The 21573-nt window shown below is 35.4% G+C and overlaps 1 protein-coding gene across 3 annotated transcripts in view; it reads right to left on the minus strand.

Moving 5' to 3' along the window:
- INTS6 (integrator complex subunit 6) overlaps positions 1 to 21573 on the minus strand; it is a 90304-nt gene that overhangs the window by 24793 nt on the left and 43938 nt on the right. For all 3 annotated transcript variants that reach the window (XM_077855837.1, XM_077855836.1, XM_077855838.1), the window contains 3 exons: positions 7759 to 7942; positions 1921 to 2046; positions 1 to 41 (listed from right to left, as the gene is read on the minus strand). The exon at positions 1 to 41 is cut by the window's left edge and continues 114 nt beyond it. In XM_077855837.1, the coding sequence (XP_077711963.1) occupies positions 1 to 41; positions 1921 to 2046; positions 7759 to 7942 (351 nt within the window). The remainder of the gene's footprint in view (positions 42 to 1920; positions 2047 to 7758; positions 7943 to 21573) is intronic.

Raw genomic sequence — 21573 nt, forward strand, 5'->3', positions numbered from 1 at the left:
AGGCTGTGATCCAAAAGGTCTTGATATATCTGGCTGCCCATCTGTAGCAAAGAAATTAAGACAAAGAAAGGATGTATCATTAAGGAGGAAAACACACACACACACACAAAGTTAACTTTTTTTTTTAAAGATTTTATTTATTTATTCACGAGAGACAGAAAGAGAGAGAGAGAGGCAGAGACATAGGCAGAGGGAGAAAGCAGGCTCCCTATGGGATCGAGACCCGAGCCAAAGGCAGACGCTCAACCACTGAGCCACCCAGGCATCCCTAGAAAGTTAAATTATATCCATGGTTACTTAAACTAATAAAGATATCAGAATACTTGTTCAATTCTGAATTTTCCTGTTTCTTTTGAATGGCTCTACTATCATGACTATTTAACATTTAGATTACAATTCACAAAACAATAAAATCTGCAAATTCAATGGATGAATTCATTGAAATCCCACCCACACTTCAAAATCTAACAATTTGCAATGATGAATTCAAGAGCTGAAAGGAGGTCCCAAAGTATCCTCTGCTTGCCCATTCAGAATATGTGAAACTTACTTTATGCTAGATTTTTTTTTAATGAATGATATGCTTTCCCTATCAGACGATAAGGGCAAACATCCAATCTCTTCATCATCATACTTGCCTTAGTAAATAAATAGTAGGTAAGTATTGCTAAATGAAGATTTCTTTAAACTATTTATAAGTAGAGCCTAATTACCCAAAACAAAACAACAAAAAACTTAACATGCAAAAACTTAACATTCAAAGCATCTACCTTCAATTTATTTATTTTTTTTTTTTTAACTTTTATTTATTTATGATAGTCACAGAGAGAGAGAGAGGCAGAGACACAGGCAGAGGGAGAAGCAGGCTCCATGCACCGGGAGCCCGACGTGGGATTCGATCCCAGGTCTCCAGGATCGTGCCCCGGGCCAAAGGCAGGCGCCAAACCGCTGCGCCACCCAGGGATCCCATCTACCTTCAATTTAAAATAATTCTAGCAAAATTGCAACTGTCTTCAATGGTTCAGTAAACATTTACTTAATGCCTAACTCTAAGCCAAATATTAAAATAATTTAAAAATAAATTCATTCCATGTCTAATGATTCAATTTAAGAAAAGGCTTGTTTGTTTGTTTTTTAAAAAACCAGACACAGTAACACAATTTATATAATCTTACCATCTTCTGCTCTTTCCCTATTATCCCCCTCTGAGAGTACCCATTGTTTTTATCCTTAAAACCTCTCTCTTCTCCCAATTACCCACTCTAGTGGACCAACCTCTGCCAAGTGTCATTATTGACTAAATCTTGTTACAAGTTATGTCCTACTACACAGAAGATCTCAGATGTAAGCTGTTCACTGGTTCTAGTGTGACAACCCTTTATACCCTTCTGGCTAATATAAATAGTTCATGATCACAAAATATTAAAATAAAGTCAGGTGGGGCTTAACTAGAGTTAATAGAATCCAGATTAATAGCAAAGGCTGGTTCCTCATTTTTGTAACCACACAAACCATTTGTTTGTTTCTGACCAGTTTGATCCTTGGGAAAAATGCCACTAGGAATTGAACACCTAGGACTGAACACTCTTGTGAATTAAGGGACACAGGATAGGCATATATGCTTGAGAGAGGCAAAGTAGCCTTACTAAAAAGGCAATATGAGGCTGCTAATCTGTAAATGCCTAAGAAGATTTCTGGCTCCTATAAAATTTCAAGCTATGAACAATCTATATAAACAAAAGTGATGCTAGTGAACCAGTTTACCTTGACTTTCCTGTTTTATCTTCCCTCTTTACCAATAGCCATTTTGTCATCTTAATAATTTAGCCTTATCAATCTTAAAACCAAATCATAGTAATTTTTCAGTTCTAGTTCAATGATACTAAGTTTAGAATGGCTATAAAAAGAGTATAATAATACCTTCTACAGGTGAAGGATCTGGTCCTGCTTTTTCAAAGTTTATTACCACCCCACTTTGTACTTTCTGCACCAAGGACTCCAGACACTGATTAAGCATTCTTGGAGAACATACAGAGTACGAGCGGCCTGAGGTAAAAAGAATAGAGTTAGTTGCAGAAATCTGTACTTTTAGCAAGACAGAACCAAAGTTAGGTTTCTGACACTATTAACAGAAGTTCTGTGGCAAAGTTTGACTTTATTTCATTATCTTATGGAAAAAATGAACAAAATACTTATTTTCAATCAACCAACAATTCCATTTTATCACAGTATGTACATTTTTTCTTCTACATGTAGGTGTGCAGAAAATAGAAATTTGGCTTGAACAAACAATAATGAAAAATCACATTACCTATGTTTATATATGTATTATACTATATATGTATATTATGTAGGATATAACTTAAAATACATATATAAAATTATCTCCAACTATTACCCAATATATTTATCTTTAATATACATATACAACATCTAATAACTAACCTTCAAAATCTTACTCCTGCTTACAAAAGTATTATCACTAAGAGTAATGCTAAGCACATGGCAGATACTCAATTACTTAATTGGCCTGCTAGAAATTACTGCATATTTTACATATTTGCACTTTAACATATAGATAGTAGCATGTGCTTTTTCTGAATTTTATTTGGCTTGCATACTTGGAAATTAACCTATCCTAAACAAATTTTCCTTTTTTAACCTATTGGATTTTTTTTTTTTTTAATTTATATATTCATGATGGGGGCGGGGGGAGTCAGAGACACAGGCAGAGGGAGAAACAGGCTCCACGCCAGGAGCCCGATGCGGGACTCGATCCTGGGACTCCAGGACCATGCCCCGGCCCAAAGGCAGGCGCCAAACCACTGAGCCACTCAGGGATCCCCAACCTATCGGATTTTTAATACAGAACATTATAATGCTAGTGATTAAGAAAAAATACTAGTAAAAAGATCTCTTAAGGAGGGATTTTCAATAACTCTATCTAGACCTATGCTATCCTATACTGTAATTACTGGCCACATACGGCTACTAAGATCTTGAAATATGGCTAGTGCAAACTGAGATGTATAGTAACTATAAAATATATACCTGATTTTGTAAAGTTAATATGAAAAAATCTATTTCAATAATTTTTAAATATCAGTTTCATGTTGAAATACTTTGTATTTGACTTACACAAAAGATATTGAAATTAATTTCACTTTTTTAATGTGACTGCTCTAATATTTCTAATTACATATGTAATTTATATCATATTTCTATCGTAAGCACTGATCCAAGCCAATGCTGAGAACCTTTACAACTAAAAGTCTTTAATCAAACATCTTACAATATTAATTGCAATAAGCTCAATATGGAAAAGTCCTACTTTTTTTCTGATTTCACCAATTATTTCCACAACACAGCTATCATTATATGTGACCTATCAAATTACTCATATCAGTTTATACTTGGCATGTCATTTGCTAAAGGCTACTAAGAACAGAAAACATTAGGCAGTAGCATGATTCAAATCGTCAGAGTCAGCTATACTTAGAAAAACAAGTATCAAATAACAAACAACTTACCTGTACACAATAATAGTACTCGTAATCATAAAAATACCTACCAATTATTGAGTGTCTATGTGCCTGGTACTGTTCTAATCACTTTATCATATTAATTTATTTAATCCTAGCAAAACTGTATAGGTTACTTTCTCCATTCTATAAATGAGAAAACTAAAGCAGGGAGAGGTTAATTTATCCAAATTTAATATAGTAGTACATCCAAGATTCACACCATTATAGGGTATTAAAAACTTTAATCTGGGTATACTTCGTTTACTGGAAATCATGATGTTAATTTGAAATCCATATTTAAAACCAACTGCCTACATTGAATGACACTTATTTAAAGAACTGATAATTATTTTTTCTGAGTCAAACATATACATAAAGCAATAGATATAAAGATTGATCATCTTGATATACAAAGAATTTAGAAGATTAAAAGGTTGAATGTCTTATTTGATGAAACTTAAGCATATTCCCAAAAAGTCATTAAAAAGCAAAAATTTTTAAGTGTAAAATTGTGGCAATTCTCTCTGCTCCTCTAGCCTGTGTCAGAATCAATTAATTGATTAGGAAAATATGAGTAAAGGAGTTATAATCTTAGTATAAAAAAGAATTACAAAGGTGCTTTATGAAAATGAAAGAAAAGGTTAATAAATTTGAGTCACTTGGCAAATAATAAAAATCCATTAATTCTTTTGAGAGTTAAAGAGGGTACAGCAAATTCTGCTGTCTTTGCAAAGTGAGCTATATATTGTACAACAGTTCTTTTATTCTCTACATCAAAACTCATCCCTTGTACATAATGTACGACCCTCTCTATTAAAGCATAGTTTCTGTGATCACTGCTTATATTTGTGAGACAAGCACCCACCTTCAAGTCATGAAGCTGGCTCACTTACTGTTATGCAGAGTCCATTAAAAAAAAAATCAAACTAAATATAGTGAGTCTAAAGGCAGAAGTGAAAAAAATTTTCCCATAGAAGTGTACTACACCAGCATTTCAGTAAAATGGAGAATAGATAAAAAGATACTTCTAATAAGTTGGGCAACAATTCTTATAGAGGCTAAGAAAGTTAAATTTATCTACTCTAGAAGTCTTATGATTATTATAAAATGCTCTTTATCCTCAAGACTTCTACCATCGTATCCATTAGGCACTTCTGCTTCTCCCCATCTCAGTCAATGTTACAGTCATTCACCTCCAATTATTTGGCCAAGTGAGTCATCTAAAGACTAATCCTTGATTCATTCTGCCCTCTGCCTTCATCCTCAATTCTTCCTTGCATCAGACAACCTTTCATCACCCCCGAACCCAGCACTTTAGACCAGCCTGCTATCACCGCTTACTAGACTCTCTGCCTCTACTCTTGCTACTATACAGTATATTCTCATCTAACACCTGAAGTGATCTTTCAGAAAAAGGAATCAGATGTCACCTCCTATAAAAAGCCCTCCAATGGCTTCTCATCACACTTGGAAAATAAAAACTATATTATTATAGCCTAAAAGGCTATTCAATATTTGGCCTTTGCCTACTGCTCTAAACCCACCTATTACTCCCTACTCCTCCTCTATGTAAGCTCCAGCCATATGAGCCTTCCTGTCACTCACAAAAATACAGTGTGTTTCTTCCTTTACTATTTTCTTTGCATAGATCTTTGTATGGTTTACTTCATTATTCAGATCTCTGCTCGAATGTTAAGCAGACTTACTGTGGTGATCATTTCACAATATATACAAAGACCGAATCATTATGCTATACACCTGAAATTAATATGCTAAAGGTCAGTTTTACCACAACAAAGACTCAGTAAACACGTAACAATAATTTTAAAGGGATTAATATTTTTAAGACACAACTAAGGTTGATTAATCCCTATTAAAATAAGTGGCTTTAACATCAAGGTTAGAGATGTAATTTATCAAAGAATAAATGTTGTTTTATTTTTTTAAACAAATATAATCTCCAAGGATAAGCAATATAGGAAATTGATTCAAACTAATGTAAGCATATCTTTTAGGTTTATGGTTTTAAAAAAGTCACCTCCTTAAAGACCTCCCAAGGATACGCATTCTCTGCCTCAAGTTGCTCTCTACACTCTTATCCTACTTCTTCTTCGAACTAAGTAGCACTCTTAGTATTTCATTTTATGATTTTATCTGTCATAATGTCCAAAAAGTAACCTTTATCATCCCTGCTATATTCCCTGCATCAACAACAGTTACATAGAGTACTCATCAATTACCTGATCATAAAAGAAAAATGCTTACAATGACAATTATTCAATTTTTTAAAGTATACATAGAAAACATAACTTTATTAATGATTTTGGCAACACAGGCACATTTCCTTCCAACTTTCTCTTAGTGAACATGAATTATTCTATAATAGGAAAAATAAATGTGCACATATTACTTTCATTAAGTTAAAAAATACACAGGAATTATTAGTAGTGATTATGTATTTGGATATTAGCTTTTCTGTTCTATTTTTCTAGTGTTTTATCCTCAAAACTTTCTTTAGAAAACATTTCTTTAAAATAATTTTAAACATACATTATTCATATCTATGAAAAGGTGAGTGGCATTTCAGCAGCTTCTCATTACTGCTATAGCAAGAGCATGAAAAGAGGCAAATAAACCACTACATCAGGAGAGATTCAGAAAGTATATTTGGGGAAGCTTCCTAAGTTTCTTGAGTAAGGTTTCTGGGTCACTGAAGATATTATCAAGGGTGACTTTAGAATATTCTCCTCTGGAGATGTTCCTTTCCAAGAATAAACAAAACAGCTTTAGAACATTACTGCCCAAAGGCAAGGCTATTAATCACTATATGATATCTCAGGTTCAGAGACCCTCTGTGATTATACCACTCACTTCATTTCATACTCTGAATATTCTTAACCCCAGAAAACAAAAGTTACAGTACATATAATTCCATAACTTTGTAACTAAGAAATGTATAATAAAAAAAAAATTTCCAAGGCAGTAATGTAAATTACAGCTTCAAGGCCTTCAATCTGTTAATTAAAAACCTTAGAGCTATTAAAGAAAAAAAAAAAAGTTCAGGATTTTAGCAAGTGGGTCAGTTCGAAGCTGAAAACTAGTATTTTCTGAATATAAATATGAATCTACCCACAGAAACAATGAAGACTGTCACTGAAAAATACCATCTATGCACAAGCAATTATTAGCAGTGAATTTTCAAATTTAGATAGATAGCTTTTCTCATTAAAAATGTATGTATATACCTTTTTTAAAATACATTAAACTGTGAAGGAATTATAAGAGTTCACCAGAAAGTACTTATAAATAGGAACATTTTATAATGTGAAACATAACTTCCTAACTTACCTACTTCACATACCTGCATGGGGTACCCATTCTGTCTGAAAATTTTCGAAGGCACCTAAAATATTACTTAAACCTTATATTGTCCTTTAACTTACACAGCTGGCTATCGTGGAGTCTCAACAGAGCACTGACTGTGTCTGGAGACTAAGGTGAAATAGTGGTATGCCAGACTTAGACATTTCAGTATCGTATCCCTTAGGTGAAACTAAAATGCTCCACGAAAGCACAAACACCTCTGTCTGCCATAGTCACTACTGCAGTCCCAAACAAGGAACAGGGCTTGGTACACAGTAGACACCCAATACATATCTGTATGAATTTAACCCACCTGCTGCCCAATTACAGAAGTTCTGAGTCTATTCACATATTCTCTTTCAAGAGTTCACTTAACATAGTGACTACCTGAACTAGCTGGTTTAGATCTCGCTGACCTGTTCCTCTAACCTACTCTACTGTCTAGCTTCCTCTTCGCCTCTAGGGAAGATTGCCCTTAATCAGGCATTAATCATTACCTGGTTAATGGGATGATTCTCAAAATTCTCTTCATTTTTCACAGAAAATAACTCTGCATTTGTAAATCACTGGTCATCTTTACAGAAGAAGTTTAAAGCATCTTTAAAGCAGAAGTTTAACAACCAACTTGAAATACCAGCACTTTCTATATGGTTAGAAAACAAGGCCCTTCATTTCAGATCCAATAATATTAAATCCCATTCAAATCAGATTATAGATGTTCATCGATGTAATTTTAAAACCATATATGTCTACTCATTTCTAACATTAACTTGAACAAAACCAAACATGGAGTTTTTACAATATACATTTGAAAACGTTCAGATAAACTGCCTTAAGTCACTGAATTACTACTGCCAGCAAAGAAACTTACCGCCTGTCACTTCACACATTGGTGTGATCGCAGAGTCATCTAAAGGCACACCTGTCAACTGTTCTGATTCTACTGACATGGTGCCAGGTAACCGCAACACTAGTGCAAAGAGTCTCTGATCCCAACGAAAAGGTTCCTTGGTCAATTCACTTCCAGGCAAAGGAGAATTAAGAGGTAAATGGAGCTGAAAATAAGGGAGGAAAAAGTAAGATTCCACGTGCTGTTTTTCCCAAAAGGCCACATTAATTATACATATATTAAAACTATATATCATGAGTCCCTTATCACTCAAAAAACAAGCTCAGAAACAAAAGGTTATACAGATATGGTTAAAATAAGCACCTGAGAGATTACTTCAATTTTCATAAGCTCTCACTCTAAAGACCTCAATTGAAAAACATTTATTATTGTAATGCTTTTTAGGTTTCCATTCAACTAACCACAGGTGCTGGAGTGCGTCCAAAGAAATCATTTCACTTAATTATTAAAACAAGTCTATAATACATATATTATTCCTATTTTCTAGATTAAAAAATGTCTCAGGGCAAATAAGTGATTTGGCCTCCTGGGTCCAAGTCTGTACTTTTTCTATTACACCACAGCAGCCTCAAACATCTCCAGTTAATAATTTTAATTAGGCTTCATTTTTGATAAAACATACATTCCCAAAGCATCTGTATGAAAGTAAATTTTGTCACTCTAATTACATATTAAATATATTAAAAATAATGATTCTTACATCTGAGTAAAGGTAGAGGGATTTTTATTTTCCATTTTTTTTAATAGATGTCTTTCCCCAACCCCATCAAACATACTAAATTAGAATCTTGAATTCCTAAATCTTAGAAGACTCTGAAGTGATTCTAATAGGAACTCCGCAATAAGCGAGTAACAGTACCAAGGGAATCCACATACGAATCTTAGCGTAACTAAATGGGGATGACCAGACAACATGTACCAAGAAGTGACATCAGGTGCACAGCACGGACAGAAAAGGGGAAAGGAAAGGAAAGGTTGAATTGAAGTTCATCAAGCCTTTCGTTCATTCTAGCTGCCAGTTTACAGAGACTCCTGGGGACACAGGACCAAGTTAAATACCACCACAGGAAGCATGGTGGAAGTCAAGCCCAGCAAGTGGAACATCCTACAGGACAGATGACCTGGCTTCTCCAATAAATCAGTGGCGTGAGAAGCAAACATTAGAGAGGAGGAAGGTTTGGTAGAACATTATAAAATAAGAGACAAAGCAATCAAAAGCAAAGACTTTTTTTTTTTTTTTAAGATTTTATTTATTTATTCATGAGAGACAGAGAGAGAGGCAGAGACACAGGCAGAGGGAGAAGCAGGCTCCATGCAGGGAGCCCAACTCAGGACTCGATCCTGGGTCTCCAGGATTACGCCCTGGGCCAAATGCAGCACCAAACCGCCGAGCCACCCAGGCTGCCCACTGCCAAAGTTTATACTGTTTTTTGGTCATATAGCAAACATAACCGTATAGCTTATAGCCTTTCTATTTCTCGCCTCAAAAAAGATTTCTGCACGTGATAAATTAGGGATTGAAGTCATTCTACCCAACTTAAGACTCAAGTTTCTTCATGAGTTACATTAAACCATTAAAAAAAAATGAGAGTCTATTTTCAGAAGAGAATTCCTAGTGAAGCTCTCCTAAACTGGCACCTCTCTCCCAAAGATTCATGCCAAGAGAATACCCTGCAAGATCAAAATCAGCCCAGGTTTTGTGACCATGGCCAGGAGTCATGAGCTTTTCCTCTGGCACTGATCCTACTTAGGGCAGAAGTCAGAGGCAGTAAGGAAGGAATGCTGAAGAAATCTGGGCCAGGATGTTCTGTGAGGAAGGTTCTCTGACCTCAAAGGCTCTGTGACACTTGGAAAACAGCTCAGGAACTCCAAGCCCTTGCTAATAATATTACCATACCCTGCCAGAAGATAAAGAAGAAAACACTGTTTCCGCCATCTCCTTTACTCCAGACCAGCCACCTCTGTTACCTAGGAAGCACAACTACCAGGTGTTCAGTCATTTTCTAAGATTACAAAAACATGGAATCACAAGTGCCACTGGAGGAAGAGGATTTTGAACTGTTAATATAGTTACTCTGGGATATAATGAATATATGGAACTGTCTCAAGAATCCACTGGATAACCGCACTGCAGACTTCATATATAAGCAACAGATAGGACAATGACAGATCCAAACTGTATACACACACACACACACACAACGCACAAATCAGGAAACAATAAGCATCTACAAAGGAGACAATATACAACAAAATAACTGGCCTTTGTGAAATATCAGATCTGTAAAGTATTTTAAGTAAAACAAACAAAACAATCAAGATTGATCATGAGCATATTTTATACATAGTTTTATCATTTTTATAAACTTGTCAAATATTTATTTTCCTACTTATCATTTCTCCTTCCCCATATCACTACTACCCTCTCTCATTAAAAGAGGAGAGAAAAAAAAAATCCCCTAGAGCTGAAATGTGCTAGTAATACTGGAAGGAATGATGGCAGGCAAACAGGGACAGGAAAACAACAAAGAGCCTGAAGGAAAAATATCCTTAAGAAGGTTGAATTACTCCAAATCTAAAATCTACAGCTGAAATTCTAGCAATGTGTTAAAAATCACAAATGCAGGTCTTTCTGAATTGCACATAAATCAAGAAATAAATATAAAATTAACCATAAGAAAAATGTGCAAAATACAAGTAGGTAATTCCCAATCATGAAAAATGGGGAAAAAAGTACCTACAGAAATCCGTATGACCAGAAAACACAAATTAAAGTATCAAAGATTTATCACTTTGCATGTATCACAGTAGCAAAATTTTAAGGGTTGACAAAAATGACATATATATATATATATATATATATATATATATATATATATAGCACAGTGGAAACGTTCCATTACTCCTACATACAATCATTCTAGAAAACAATTTGATAATATCTGGTAAGCATACACCAGGACTGAGCAACGCCACCTCTAGTTATAGATCTTAGAGAAACTCTCAGATATTTTTACAAGCAGCCACATAAAAGAATACTGGAAAAGAAATAATGTCTACAGCATTATTTGAAACAGGAAAACAGGAAACAACCTATAAGTCCAATAAGGGAATCAATAAATAAACTGTGGTCTGTTTATAAACCAGAGTTGAAATGAATAAACTCAACCTCTAAGATTCAACATGCACAGATCTCAAAAGAGTATTTTTTAATAAAACATACATACAATTCATGCATGCATATATAAAAGAATATAAATCATAAATGTATAGCTTGATGAATTTTCACAATATGAATGTCCTTATGAAATTAGCATTTTTATCAAGAAACAGAAACGTAGTAATTTATATCCCACCAGTCATTATCCCTCTTCAATTGATTAGTTTTTTCTAATTTTGAACTTTTTATAAATGGAATCATAGAATATGGTCTCTTTGGTTTATTGCTTCCTCCATTCAATATTACAGGGATGAGATTCCCTGTTGCCTGTTTAGGTGTAGATCATTCATCCCCATTGCCATATAGCATGCAAGTATGAGAGAGAGAAGGACAAAGGAATAGAGAGAGAATAGGTACTGGAGTTTCTTTTTTGTTGTTGAGAAGCATTTGAGTTGTTTCTAGTTTGTTTCTAGTATTAATAGTACAACTATAAAATTACAGCATGTTTTTATGAAAAACATTAGTACCCATTTCTGTCGGTATACACAGAAAGAAATTTTGGTATACCTGTTAAAGTCATCTGCTTACTTTTTTTAAAAATTGAGTTACCTTTTTTTATTAATTTGAAAAAATATTGATGTATTCTGGATAAATCCCTTATTAGATATACATACTGCAAATATCCTCTCCTAATTTGTGACCTTTTTTACTATTTTAGTGGTATCTTCTGATAAACTAAATTTATTAATAATTTTTTCTTCCATGATTAGTACTTTTTGTGCCCCCACAGATCATGTAAATTTCTTATATTTTCTTCTAAAGGTTTTATTATTTTACCACCTACATTTAAACCTGAAATATACCTGGAATTGAGTTTGTTCAATGAGGCAGAAGTGAAGGTAGATTTTTTTTTTCTCAAATGGGTATCCAATTGGCATGCTATTGAAAAGAACATCTTTTCTCTGCTGTTCTAGGATGTCACCTTTTTTCTTACATTGAGGAACACTGTAAGTGTGAATCCACTTATGAATCAAAACAGTATCAGATGAAAAGAAAGCAAGATGCAAAATGACACACACAGAAAAGCATCTGTAAGTACAATTACTTAATCTAGTTTTATATATGTATAACATGTACATGTAATAAAAGCAAGAAAAATGAACTAAAAAGCTACAGACCAAATTCATGATGAAGTGGGATGGGTAAGAGGGAAGAAAGTTAACACTGAGTAGAGGAACAAAGGGAACTACTATCAATATGCAGTTTGTTTCATTCAGTAAATTTTTAAAAATCTGCAACAAACAAGAACAAAACTCAACAGATACAAAGAACTTTTGTGTCATTTATTCTTATCCAGAATATGAGTATGTTAATATGAAGATAACTGCCAAAGGCAAATGAAATGTTCATTCAAGTAGCTATTACGTTTTACACAAAATCAAAATGCAAGAAAACTTCATATAGGCTTCAACTGAGAGTAGATTAGAGTATAATCACAAACCCCAAAGGTCCCACATTTTTTAGAACTCTAACAAAGAGTTCTCGTTGACTGGCTATTAAAATATACTGCAAAAGGTAGATTATTCCCTGAAAACGATGCATGCTTTTCCAGTCATCATTTTTTACTCACCTACGAAGTATTAGGCATGTTCAGGTTCTGGGTATTTAAAGATGTGTAATAAAATATGGTCCTACCGCTCAAAGAGTTTCTAGGAAAGGGATCATGTTCCTAAAGGAATTTGTTTTAGAGATGTGTTGGAGGATAAGCTAACAAGAAAATCACAATACAGCTACAAAGATTATTAGCTTATTTCTAAACATTAGGCAGGAAAATAGTTTTATAAGACTTAACTGCAGGAAACTTTAGCATAAGAGTTAATCAAAGTTAAATGTCTAAACTGATAATGCTAAAAAAATTAATCATTAACAACAGTTATAGTTACAATTATATGGCAGACATTGTTCTAAACCATATATATATATATATATATATATATATATATATATAAATTCACCTAACCCACAAAATAAACAAGTGAGACAAGCACTATACAATTTCTATTTACAAATGATAAAAACGGAGGCACAAAGAATTCTAATAGCCTTCTGGAAGGTATACAGTAAATAGTTATTAAGGAGACAGAATTTAAACCCAGTGGGTCTGGCCCTTGACTCTGTTCCTAACCACTTCATCATACTGCCTAACCATTATTGAAACCATCATCAACATTTTTAAAAGTGTTAAGATATCCAAATTTTATTTAATTTTTTTTATGATTTTATTTATTTATTTGACATAGAGAGCACAGGTAGAACAGCTGGCAAAGGGAGAGGGAGAAGCAGACTCCTGACCGAGCAGGGAGCCTGACTCTAGGATCATGATCTGAGCAGAAGGCATATGTTTAACTGAGCCACCCAGGTGCTCCAAGAGATCCAAATTAAAAAATATATATATTAAATGGAAAAAAGAAAACGTTAACTATAAAAATAATTCTAGACTCCTAGATAATTCTAACTCCTAGTTAATTCTAGTAACTCCTAGAAAAAAATTTTAAATCATCCATTTGAAAATCTAGTGACTTTAAACCACTAATTTGTATATTTTTATAAACAATATAGATTGTTTTTTATAAAGCATCCAATGCTTTCCCCCTCATTACTCTTTTATCCAATGTAAAGAGGCAGCAATATATTTTCTTCTTCGTGTTCTCTCCCAAATCCCAAGTGCATGAGGAATAACAACAATAAAAATAAGCAATAATTAGTTAGGATACTGAGCACTTACTATGCATCAAGCAGCATTCTATGAGCAGCTTTTCATATATTTATAACAAACCAACAGGATAGGTACTATTATTATCCCCATTTTAGACATAAATTGTAATATAAGATTCCATGTCAGAAGACCTGTGTTTGGAGGATACATACTCAAATAATCCCTACTATGTAATCACGTTTAGACCATGTACGGACTACGAATTTTAAGAATTGTCTAAATCATATGTAATTTCAATAATACAATAATTTTCCCATAATCATGACATTACTGGTCTTACATAGGGCTTCTTAAGATTATACTGGTCTAATAAACAAAAAAAAATGTTTATACGAACAAAGTTTTATTTTTACTTGTATACAACTGAAGTTTTCTATATTATTTTACTATATATTTTTCAAGATTTTATTTATTTTAGAGACAGAGAGAGAGAGAAAGAGTTGGCAGGCAGGAGAGAGAGGGAGAGGGAGATAAGCTCTAGCAGAGTCCACATTGAGTGCAAAGCCTGACACGGGGCTCAATCCACTACCCTTAAGAATCGTGACCTGAGCTGAAACCAAGAATCAGATGCTCAACCGACTGAGCCACCCAGGTGCCCCTCTACATTATTTTAAATGATTCATTTCACTGATTTCACCATTCTAGACATTTTATGTAATTATCTTGGTAGCTGACAGAAAAAGGAAATGTAACTCCAACTTAGATTTAGGAAGACTGTCCTATTTTTCCTTCTTTCCTTTGGAGATCTATCTTACTGCCTTCTCACCTTTGAGTCTTTCCTGAACTTCTTATAAAAAAAAAAAATTTATTTCTCCAAAGGTACAAAAAGTAAAGGACAGATTAGGTGCAATTCCTCCTTTATTCAGCTATTTTGTGTTTGATTATGGTTCAGATCCTAATTATTTGTGACTGTGCTAAGAATGGACTAAGGCTCAACTTAAATTTGAATTATTATGTTATTCACTGAGCACCTACCAAAGCATGGCATTGTGTCAAGACTTAATTAGGACTATCCCAAAGCAAATAATATGTTTTAGAGCTAGCTCACTTTAAGAGAAACTATTATAAAACCTCAGCCTCAGATAACCAGAATTCTTACACAATACTACTTATTTTTTAAACTTCCAGAATTTAAAAATAAAAATGAGCAAAGAAAATAAAATTATTTTTTAAAACACCTTTAATTCAGGAACCAAGGAGATTTCTCCTGGTACACAACCTAACTAGCTCCTGGATGATGACCATATCAGAGCCAACCATGAAAAGTCAAGACTGACAGATCTGTACCAACACTTCGGGTTCCCCCTGACACTTGGATGCTTTGCCAACTGGTTCTATTATTCACGTAATCCAAACAATAAGTTCTTTAATAATCATACTTTCCTCTTATGTTTTAATGACCTGTTACCTATCCCACCAGTTTGAGAGAGCACAGGGAGAAGGATCTTATTCTTCTTTTCTGCATCCTGCCCCACCTCCCACCACATCGTCAAATGAAATAAATGAGGTCCTTCTCATTCACAAAGCATAAGTACGAGAGTAAGAGGGGCACTGTGAGGGCTGCAGTCAGAGCACAAGCACCTGTCAGTCCTGCCAATAAGCCCTGTGCTCCCCTCACCCCAATGCACATACAGATGTGAATGCAAACACACAAACACAGATTCTATGGTAATGTTCATGGTAGGTCATAAAACCAGCAGTAGCCTTATCCTCAAGAGCCGGGAGAATTACTGTCTTACTACGGAGGTACTTAATCTCTATGACCCTTGCAAGTGCCCACAGACATGAGCTACAAAACCTGACACCTAGAGAAGGGGGTGGAGAAACAACCATTCCCTATGTTGAAGCAGTAACAAGTACTCCCCCCTAGCTCAGTGTACAATACTCATAAATAAGAATTTACAAGAGGATGTACTGTAACTTAGGCCTACACAGAAGATAACCCCCAAATTCTTGCCTTATTCAGAGATACAAAGAACATGACTATATATTATTTCTTGAAAAAAAAATTTAAGATTATTTATTTGACAGAGAGGGAGAGCACCCACAAGCAGGCCGAGTGGTAGGCAGAAGGAGGGGGAGAAGCAGGCTCCCCACTGAGCAGGGAGCCTGATGCGAGGCTTGATCCCAGAACCCCAGGATCATGACCTGAGCCTAGGCCAGGCACTTAACTGACCGAGCCACCCAGGCGCCCCTATTTCTTGCAAAAACCTTTTACCTCACACACCTAACCATTACTTTTCTTTATAGTTAATAGTACCATTGAACTTGGCACAGTATCAAAGAAGTACTTAGGTCATTATTAGTATATAATTTTTAACTGTTATCATGTGAGGGTTTAAAAAAAAAAAAAAAAAGAATGGAAATCACACATCAAGCTACAATTCAGGAAATATTTAATGAAAGGCAACACATAAATCACTGTAATTTCCTACCTTCAAGAACATGTAAATAAATAAATGTAACATGTTATGATATATACAACAGTAACAGCATGCATGAGGTCCAGAGGAATAAGTGATTATCTGGGAGATGAAGTAAGGAAGGCTCACAAAAACCAGCACCTGAATAAGTTAGGAGAATGAAAAGTTTACTAAGAACCCAGAACTTTCTGCAGATTGGGGGGTGTTAATGTGAAGAGTAAAGATCATAATAAAAAATATGAGGTGACAAATACTAGAATGAAAAACTAAATTAAAATTCAAAGCTGCTGGAGAGTAAAATACAAAGAAGGAGAAAAACTGAATATTTTAAGAAAACCCTTAAGAATGGGGAAGATTTTAGCGGTGCCTGGGTGGCTCAGTCAGTTAAGTGTCTGACTCTCCGTTCTGGCTCAGGTCATATCTCAAGGTCTCAGGGTCGTGGGATTGAGGCCCTCTTCAGGTTCTGTGCTAGGCACGGAATCTGCCTCCCTTCTCCTTCTCCATCTGACCCCCTACCCAACTCTGCTCGCACACACACCCCCACCCGTCTCTCTCAAATAAGTACTTTAAAGAAAAAACAATGGGTAAGGCTTTATTTATTTATTTATTTATTTGGGTAAGGCTCTAATATGGGGGAGATAGAGGAACATTATTCAGGGAAAGGGAGTATATGAGGGGGAAAAATTAGAAGTGTTCAGAAGATTAATAGACTATTTGGTCAGGTTTAGAGAAAATATAAAGGAATGACAAGGAACTTTTCATCATTTACTAGTCATTCCCTAGTCTCTTCAGTCCACTAAAACAATTCCCACACTAAGTCACCCATGATCTTTTTTGGGTCGTTGTGGTAAATGACAAGTATGGAAAGTGTTCCAGGCCTAAGTCTTAACAGGCCTCCCAGCTTCATTATCACCCCCTTGGGAACCAGCCACTGGTGAAGAAGTTTGAACTAGACCACACTGACTGATGAGACATCATATGGAGACAGAAGCCACAGGGACAAGCAGCCAAGTGCCAGGCCACAATGAGCACCAAAGCCCCAGACTTACAAAAAAGGCCGTCTTCAATGTTCCAGCCCCAGTTAAGCACCCAGCTGAATGAAATCAACCCACAGAATCTTGAGAAATAATAAATCATTGGTTCCAAGCCTCTAAGATGTATGATGATTTGTTATACAGAAATAGATAATGGTGCCATTAAATCTAGTGGAGATTTTTCATGTTTAGCTTCCCAGCAGCATTCAAAACTACTGACCACTCTTTAAAGAGGCACTCCTCCTTTGGCTTTCATACTGGAATATTCTCATGGTTTTCTTCCTTTTCTCTAGCTGTTCTTTCTACTTTCACCAACAACCTGCACTCAACCTTCAATACCATCAACTGCTAGAGATCCTCAAGGCTGTAAGTTTTAAGGCTTGGCCAATTTACAACCCATCTGCCTACAGCTCCATTTACTATCTATACTCAGATAATATAAAACATTTTTGTATGTCCAGCCTAGATCTTTCTTCCAAGCACCAAATAGTCTTCTGCCAACTTGACACTTTCCCTGAATGGCTCAAAGGTACCTTAAACTCAATATTCAAAACTGAAGTCATGATTATCCTCCACCCAAAATGACACTCTTTCAACATTTCTAGCTCAGTGAATCCTACTATAAACTCTCCGGTATTGCAAGAAGCTACCTCCCTCTTCTTTACCCCCAAATGTAATATATGTCAGCAAATCTGGCTGATTTAACCTTTGAAATATCACTTAAGAGTCAAGCTCAACCTTCTTTTCCATTTTATACAATGATCCTTTTTCTTTTATGCACCAAGTCACATTAGCCTTTTTCTAGTTTTGTTCTCAAAACACACTCCCTTTGGGAAAAGAGTTTTTATACAATCCCTCTGCCTGATATGATCATCTTTCCCACTTTTTGTGTAGTAAATCTTACTCATTTCTTCAGATCTTAGCTTTTCCTGACCTCCTTGACCAGATCTAGTATACCCCTACTGTAAGCTCTTATAGCACATATTCCTCTTCTGCAGGATATATGATCATTTCAATTCTATTTTATCTATGTGATATTTTTACTAACATTTGTCTTTTTAACTAGACCAAAGGGGACAGAGCTCCTGCTTGTTTTTACTCACCATTTGATCCTCAAAGCCTAACGCAGTGTCTGCTTCATAGAAGAAACTCTAAATATGGCTCAATAAATAAATGATGTATGGATAAATAAGGTGACTAAGTTGTGAAGGGCACTAAGGAATCTAGTGGACGACTGAAAGTAGTGAACAGTAGAATAACACACTCAAGTTGTGTGCTTTAGAATCATTACTACCATGGCATGACAGACTGAAAAAAACTAAGACGAGTTGGAGAGCTAATGTAATAGTTTAGGAAAAGCACCAGGATGACTGATGGCAAAAGGAATAGGAATGAGAGGAAGAAACAGGTTAATAAAAGCAAAAAGCAAGGGACTAATACCAAAAACAATTATTGATGAAAAAATAGACTATGTGTCTATTTTATATGTGTTAAGGCCCTGACACTTTCTCTACCTCTACTATTTAAGTGATGATTTAACATGCTCAAAATAGGGATGCCTGCATGGCTCAGTCAGTTGGGCGTCTGCCTTCAACTTGGGTAGAGACCCCGGGTTCCTGGGATTGAGCCCACATCAGGCTCCCTGCTCAGTGGGGAACCTGCTTTTCCCTCTCCCACTGCAGCAAACCCTGCTTGTGCTAGTTCTCTCTCTGTCAAATAAATAAATAAAATCTTTCCTAAAAAATGCTCAAAATGGTAAAGCATAAATTTTTTAAAAACTACAAAACTGGGGATCCCTGGGTGGCTCAGCGGTTTAGTGCCTGCCTTTGGCCCAGGGCGCGATCCTGGAGTCCCCGGATCGAGTCCCACGTCGGTCTCCCAGCATGGAGCCTGCTTCTCCCTCTGCCTGTGTCTCTGCCTCTCTTTCTCTCTCTCTCTCTCTATCACAAGTAAATAAGTAAATCTTTTAAAAAAAAAAAAAAAACTACTAAGTTTCAAATACAGACACAAAAAGTATTTTTCTCAAAAGATGTATGTGTAACTACTCACAACTATTAATGATATCTCAAATTATAAAGAACCCAATATTAAAACTGTAATAAATTATAAAGTATTAGGTCAGAAGTTTAATTTAAAGCACATTGCTAAAGAAACTTTAAAAATAAATAGTAAAAGCTTTCTGAATCACTATGAGACTATTTATTTTCGAGGTAACTGAGAACACTTAACATTTTGAGTATGAAAACTTAATCAAGGGATCCCTGGGTGGCGCAGCGGTTTAGCGCCTGCCTTTGGCCCAGGGCGTGATCCTGGGGATCCAGGATCGAATCCCACGTCGGGCTTCCGGTGCATGGAGCCTGCTTCTCCCTCTGCCTGTGTCTCTGCCTCTCTCTCTCTCTGTGTGTGACTATCATAAATAAATAAAAGTTTAAAAAAAAAAAAAAGAAAACTTAATCAAAAGACTTCCCACAGCATGTTATATATGTCCCTATCTTCTGGAAACAGACTATACCCCCGCCTCTAAAAATAACAAGCTTTTCTTGATAATTTTCTTGATAATTCCAAGAAGCAGAGAGAGATAAAGCTTAAAGACCTCTTGTTTATAACAAATATTGCCCCAAAATACATAGCAGGTTAACAACCTGACAATTAATTTGAACTCTGTGCTACAGTTTTGATTAACATCTTGCTTGAATCATCTCATTTAACCTACCAACACACCTATTACTTACAACATGTGATTCTAAGGCATATCACCAATTTAACAAATTTCTTTGGTTCCCCAAAATTTAACATTTAATGTATATAAAATTTTTTGCAACAACAGCACACAATTATCCATACAGCTTCATATTCCTCTCTTCTTCCATACCACAGAGTTTCAGTATCATAAGTCTTCTCTACAATGTGTCTAAAGGTTCTTCTCAGTCCCTTTGGCCTTTAGAAGTTAAGAACATCATAGCTTGTTAAGCTCTTGACCTTACTAGCACCTTCTGTTTGAAAAGTATATATTCAAGGTATATTGAAGACTAGCAGGGTTTCATTTGCATTTCCATTTGATTATTGTATTATTTTTATTTCATTTATAAATTACTAAATTAGATAATGCTTCTCTTTGAAAGGTGGACTTCGGTCACATGTTTGATTCCTCAGTAACAGTTCTTTTTTTTTTTTTTTAAGATTTTATTTATTTATTCATGAGAGACAGAGAGAGAGGTGGAAACACAGGCAGAGGGAAAAGTAGACTCCATGCGGGGAGCCCAACATGGGACTTGATCCCGGGTCTCCAGGATCACACCCTGGGCCAAAGGCAGGCACTAAACCACTGAGCCACCCAGGGATCCCAACAATTCTTTATAATTAGGGAAAGTTTTACTTCTCAAAACTTTAGTAGTTTCAACTGCCTTTATTTGTATTGCCTATTGTACATTAGGTAATCTACTGTATATGTATTTTTTTTAATTTCAGTGTTAATTTGCCATACTACAATAAGTTCTTTAAAACTTTCCAAGCAAGTATTAGGAAGCCAAATTTATGTTAAACTTATGAAACTTCTAGCTAAAAATATATAACAATCAGATGTAATGTATGAACAATGTTTGGATTCTCATTCAAATAGCTGTCAACCTTTATGAAACAATTAGGGAAACTGGGAGATAGATTAGATATTGGACTATTATTTACTGGACTCCTTAAAATTTTTGTGAAGCTATAAAGATAAATTAATTTAACTTATTTAAAAAGTAACTACATTTAAAAATTAAATTTAGGAGCACTTGGCTGGCTCAGTGGGTAGAGCATGTGACTCTTGATCTCAGGGTTGTGAGTTTGAGCCCCACACCAGGCAAAGTTCACTTAAAAAAAAAATTTAAGTTCAACAAAATGTTAAAATATATTAATGTCTCACGGGGCTATAGAACACTGCTGATGTAGACAGATACATTTAGATGTCCATCTTATGTTAAAGATACATACAGTATTTGTGAGTGAAATGATCCAGTGTTTGCAATTTGCTTTAAAATATTCCCAAGGCACCTGGGTGCTTCAGTCCATTAAGCAACTGACTCTTGGTTTTGGCTCAAGTCATGTTCTTAGCATTGGGAGATCAAGCCCCATATGTGATTCTGAGCTCTGTGCAGAGTCTACTCGAGATTCTTATCCTCTCCCTCCCCCCCCTCCCCCTCTGCTCCTCCTGCTGCTTATACACATGGGGTGTATCTCTCTCTCTAAGATAAATGAAGTCTTAATTTTTTTAAAGAGATTTTGTTTATTCATGAGAGACACGGGGGGGGGGGGGGGGGCCGGAGGCAGAGACACAGGCAGAGGGAACAGCAGGCTCCATGCAGGGAGCCTAATGTGGGACTCCATCCCAGGTCTCCAGGA

This window comes from Canis aureus, chromosome 17 (genome assembly GCF_053574225.1).
Source record: "Canis aureus isolate CA01 chromosome 17, VMU_Caureus_v.1.0, whole genome shotgun sequence".
Taxonomy (NCBI): Eukaryota; Metazoa; Chordata; class Mammalia; order Carnivora; family Canidae; genus Canis; species Canis aureus.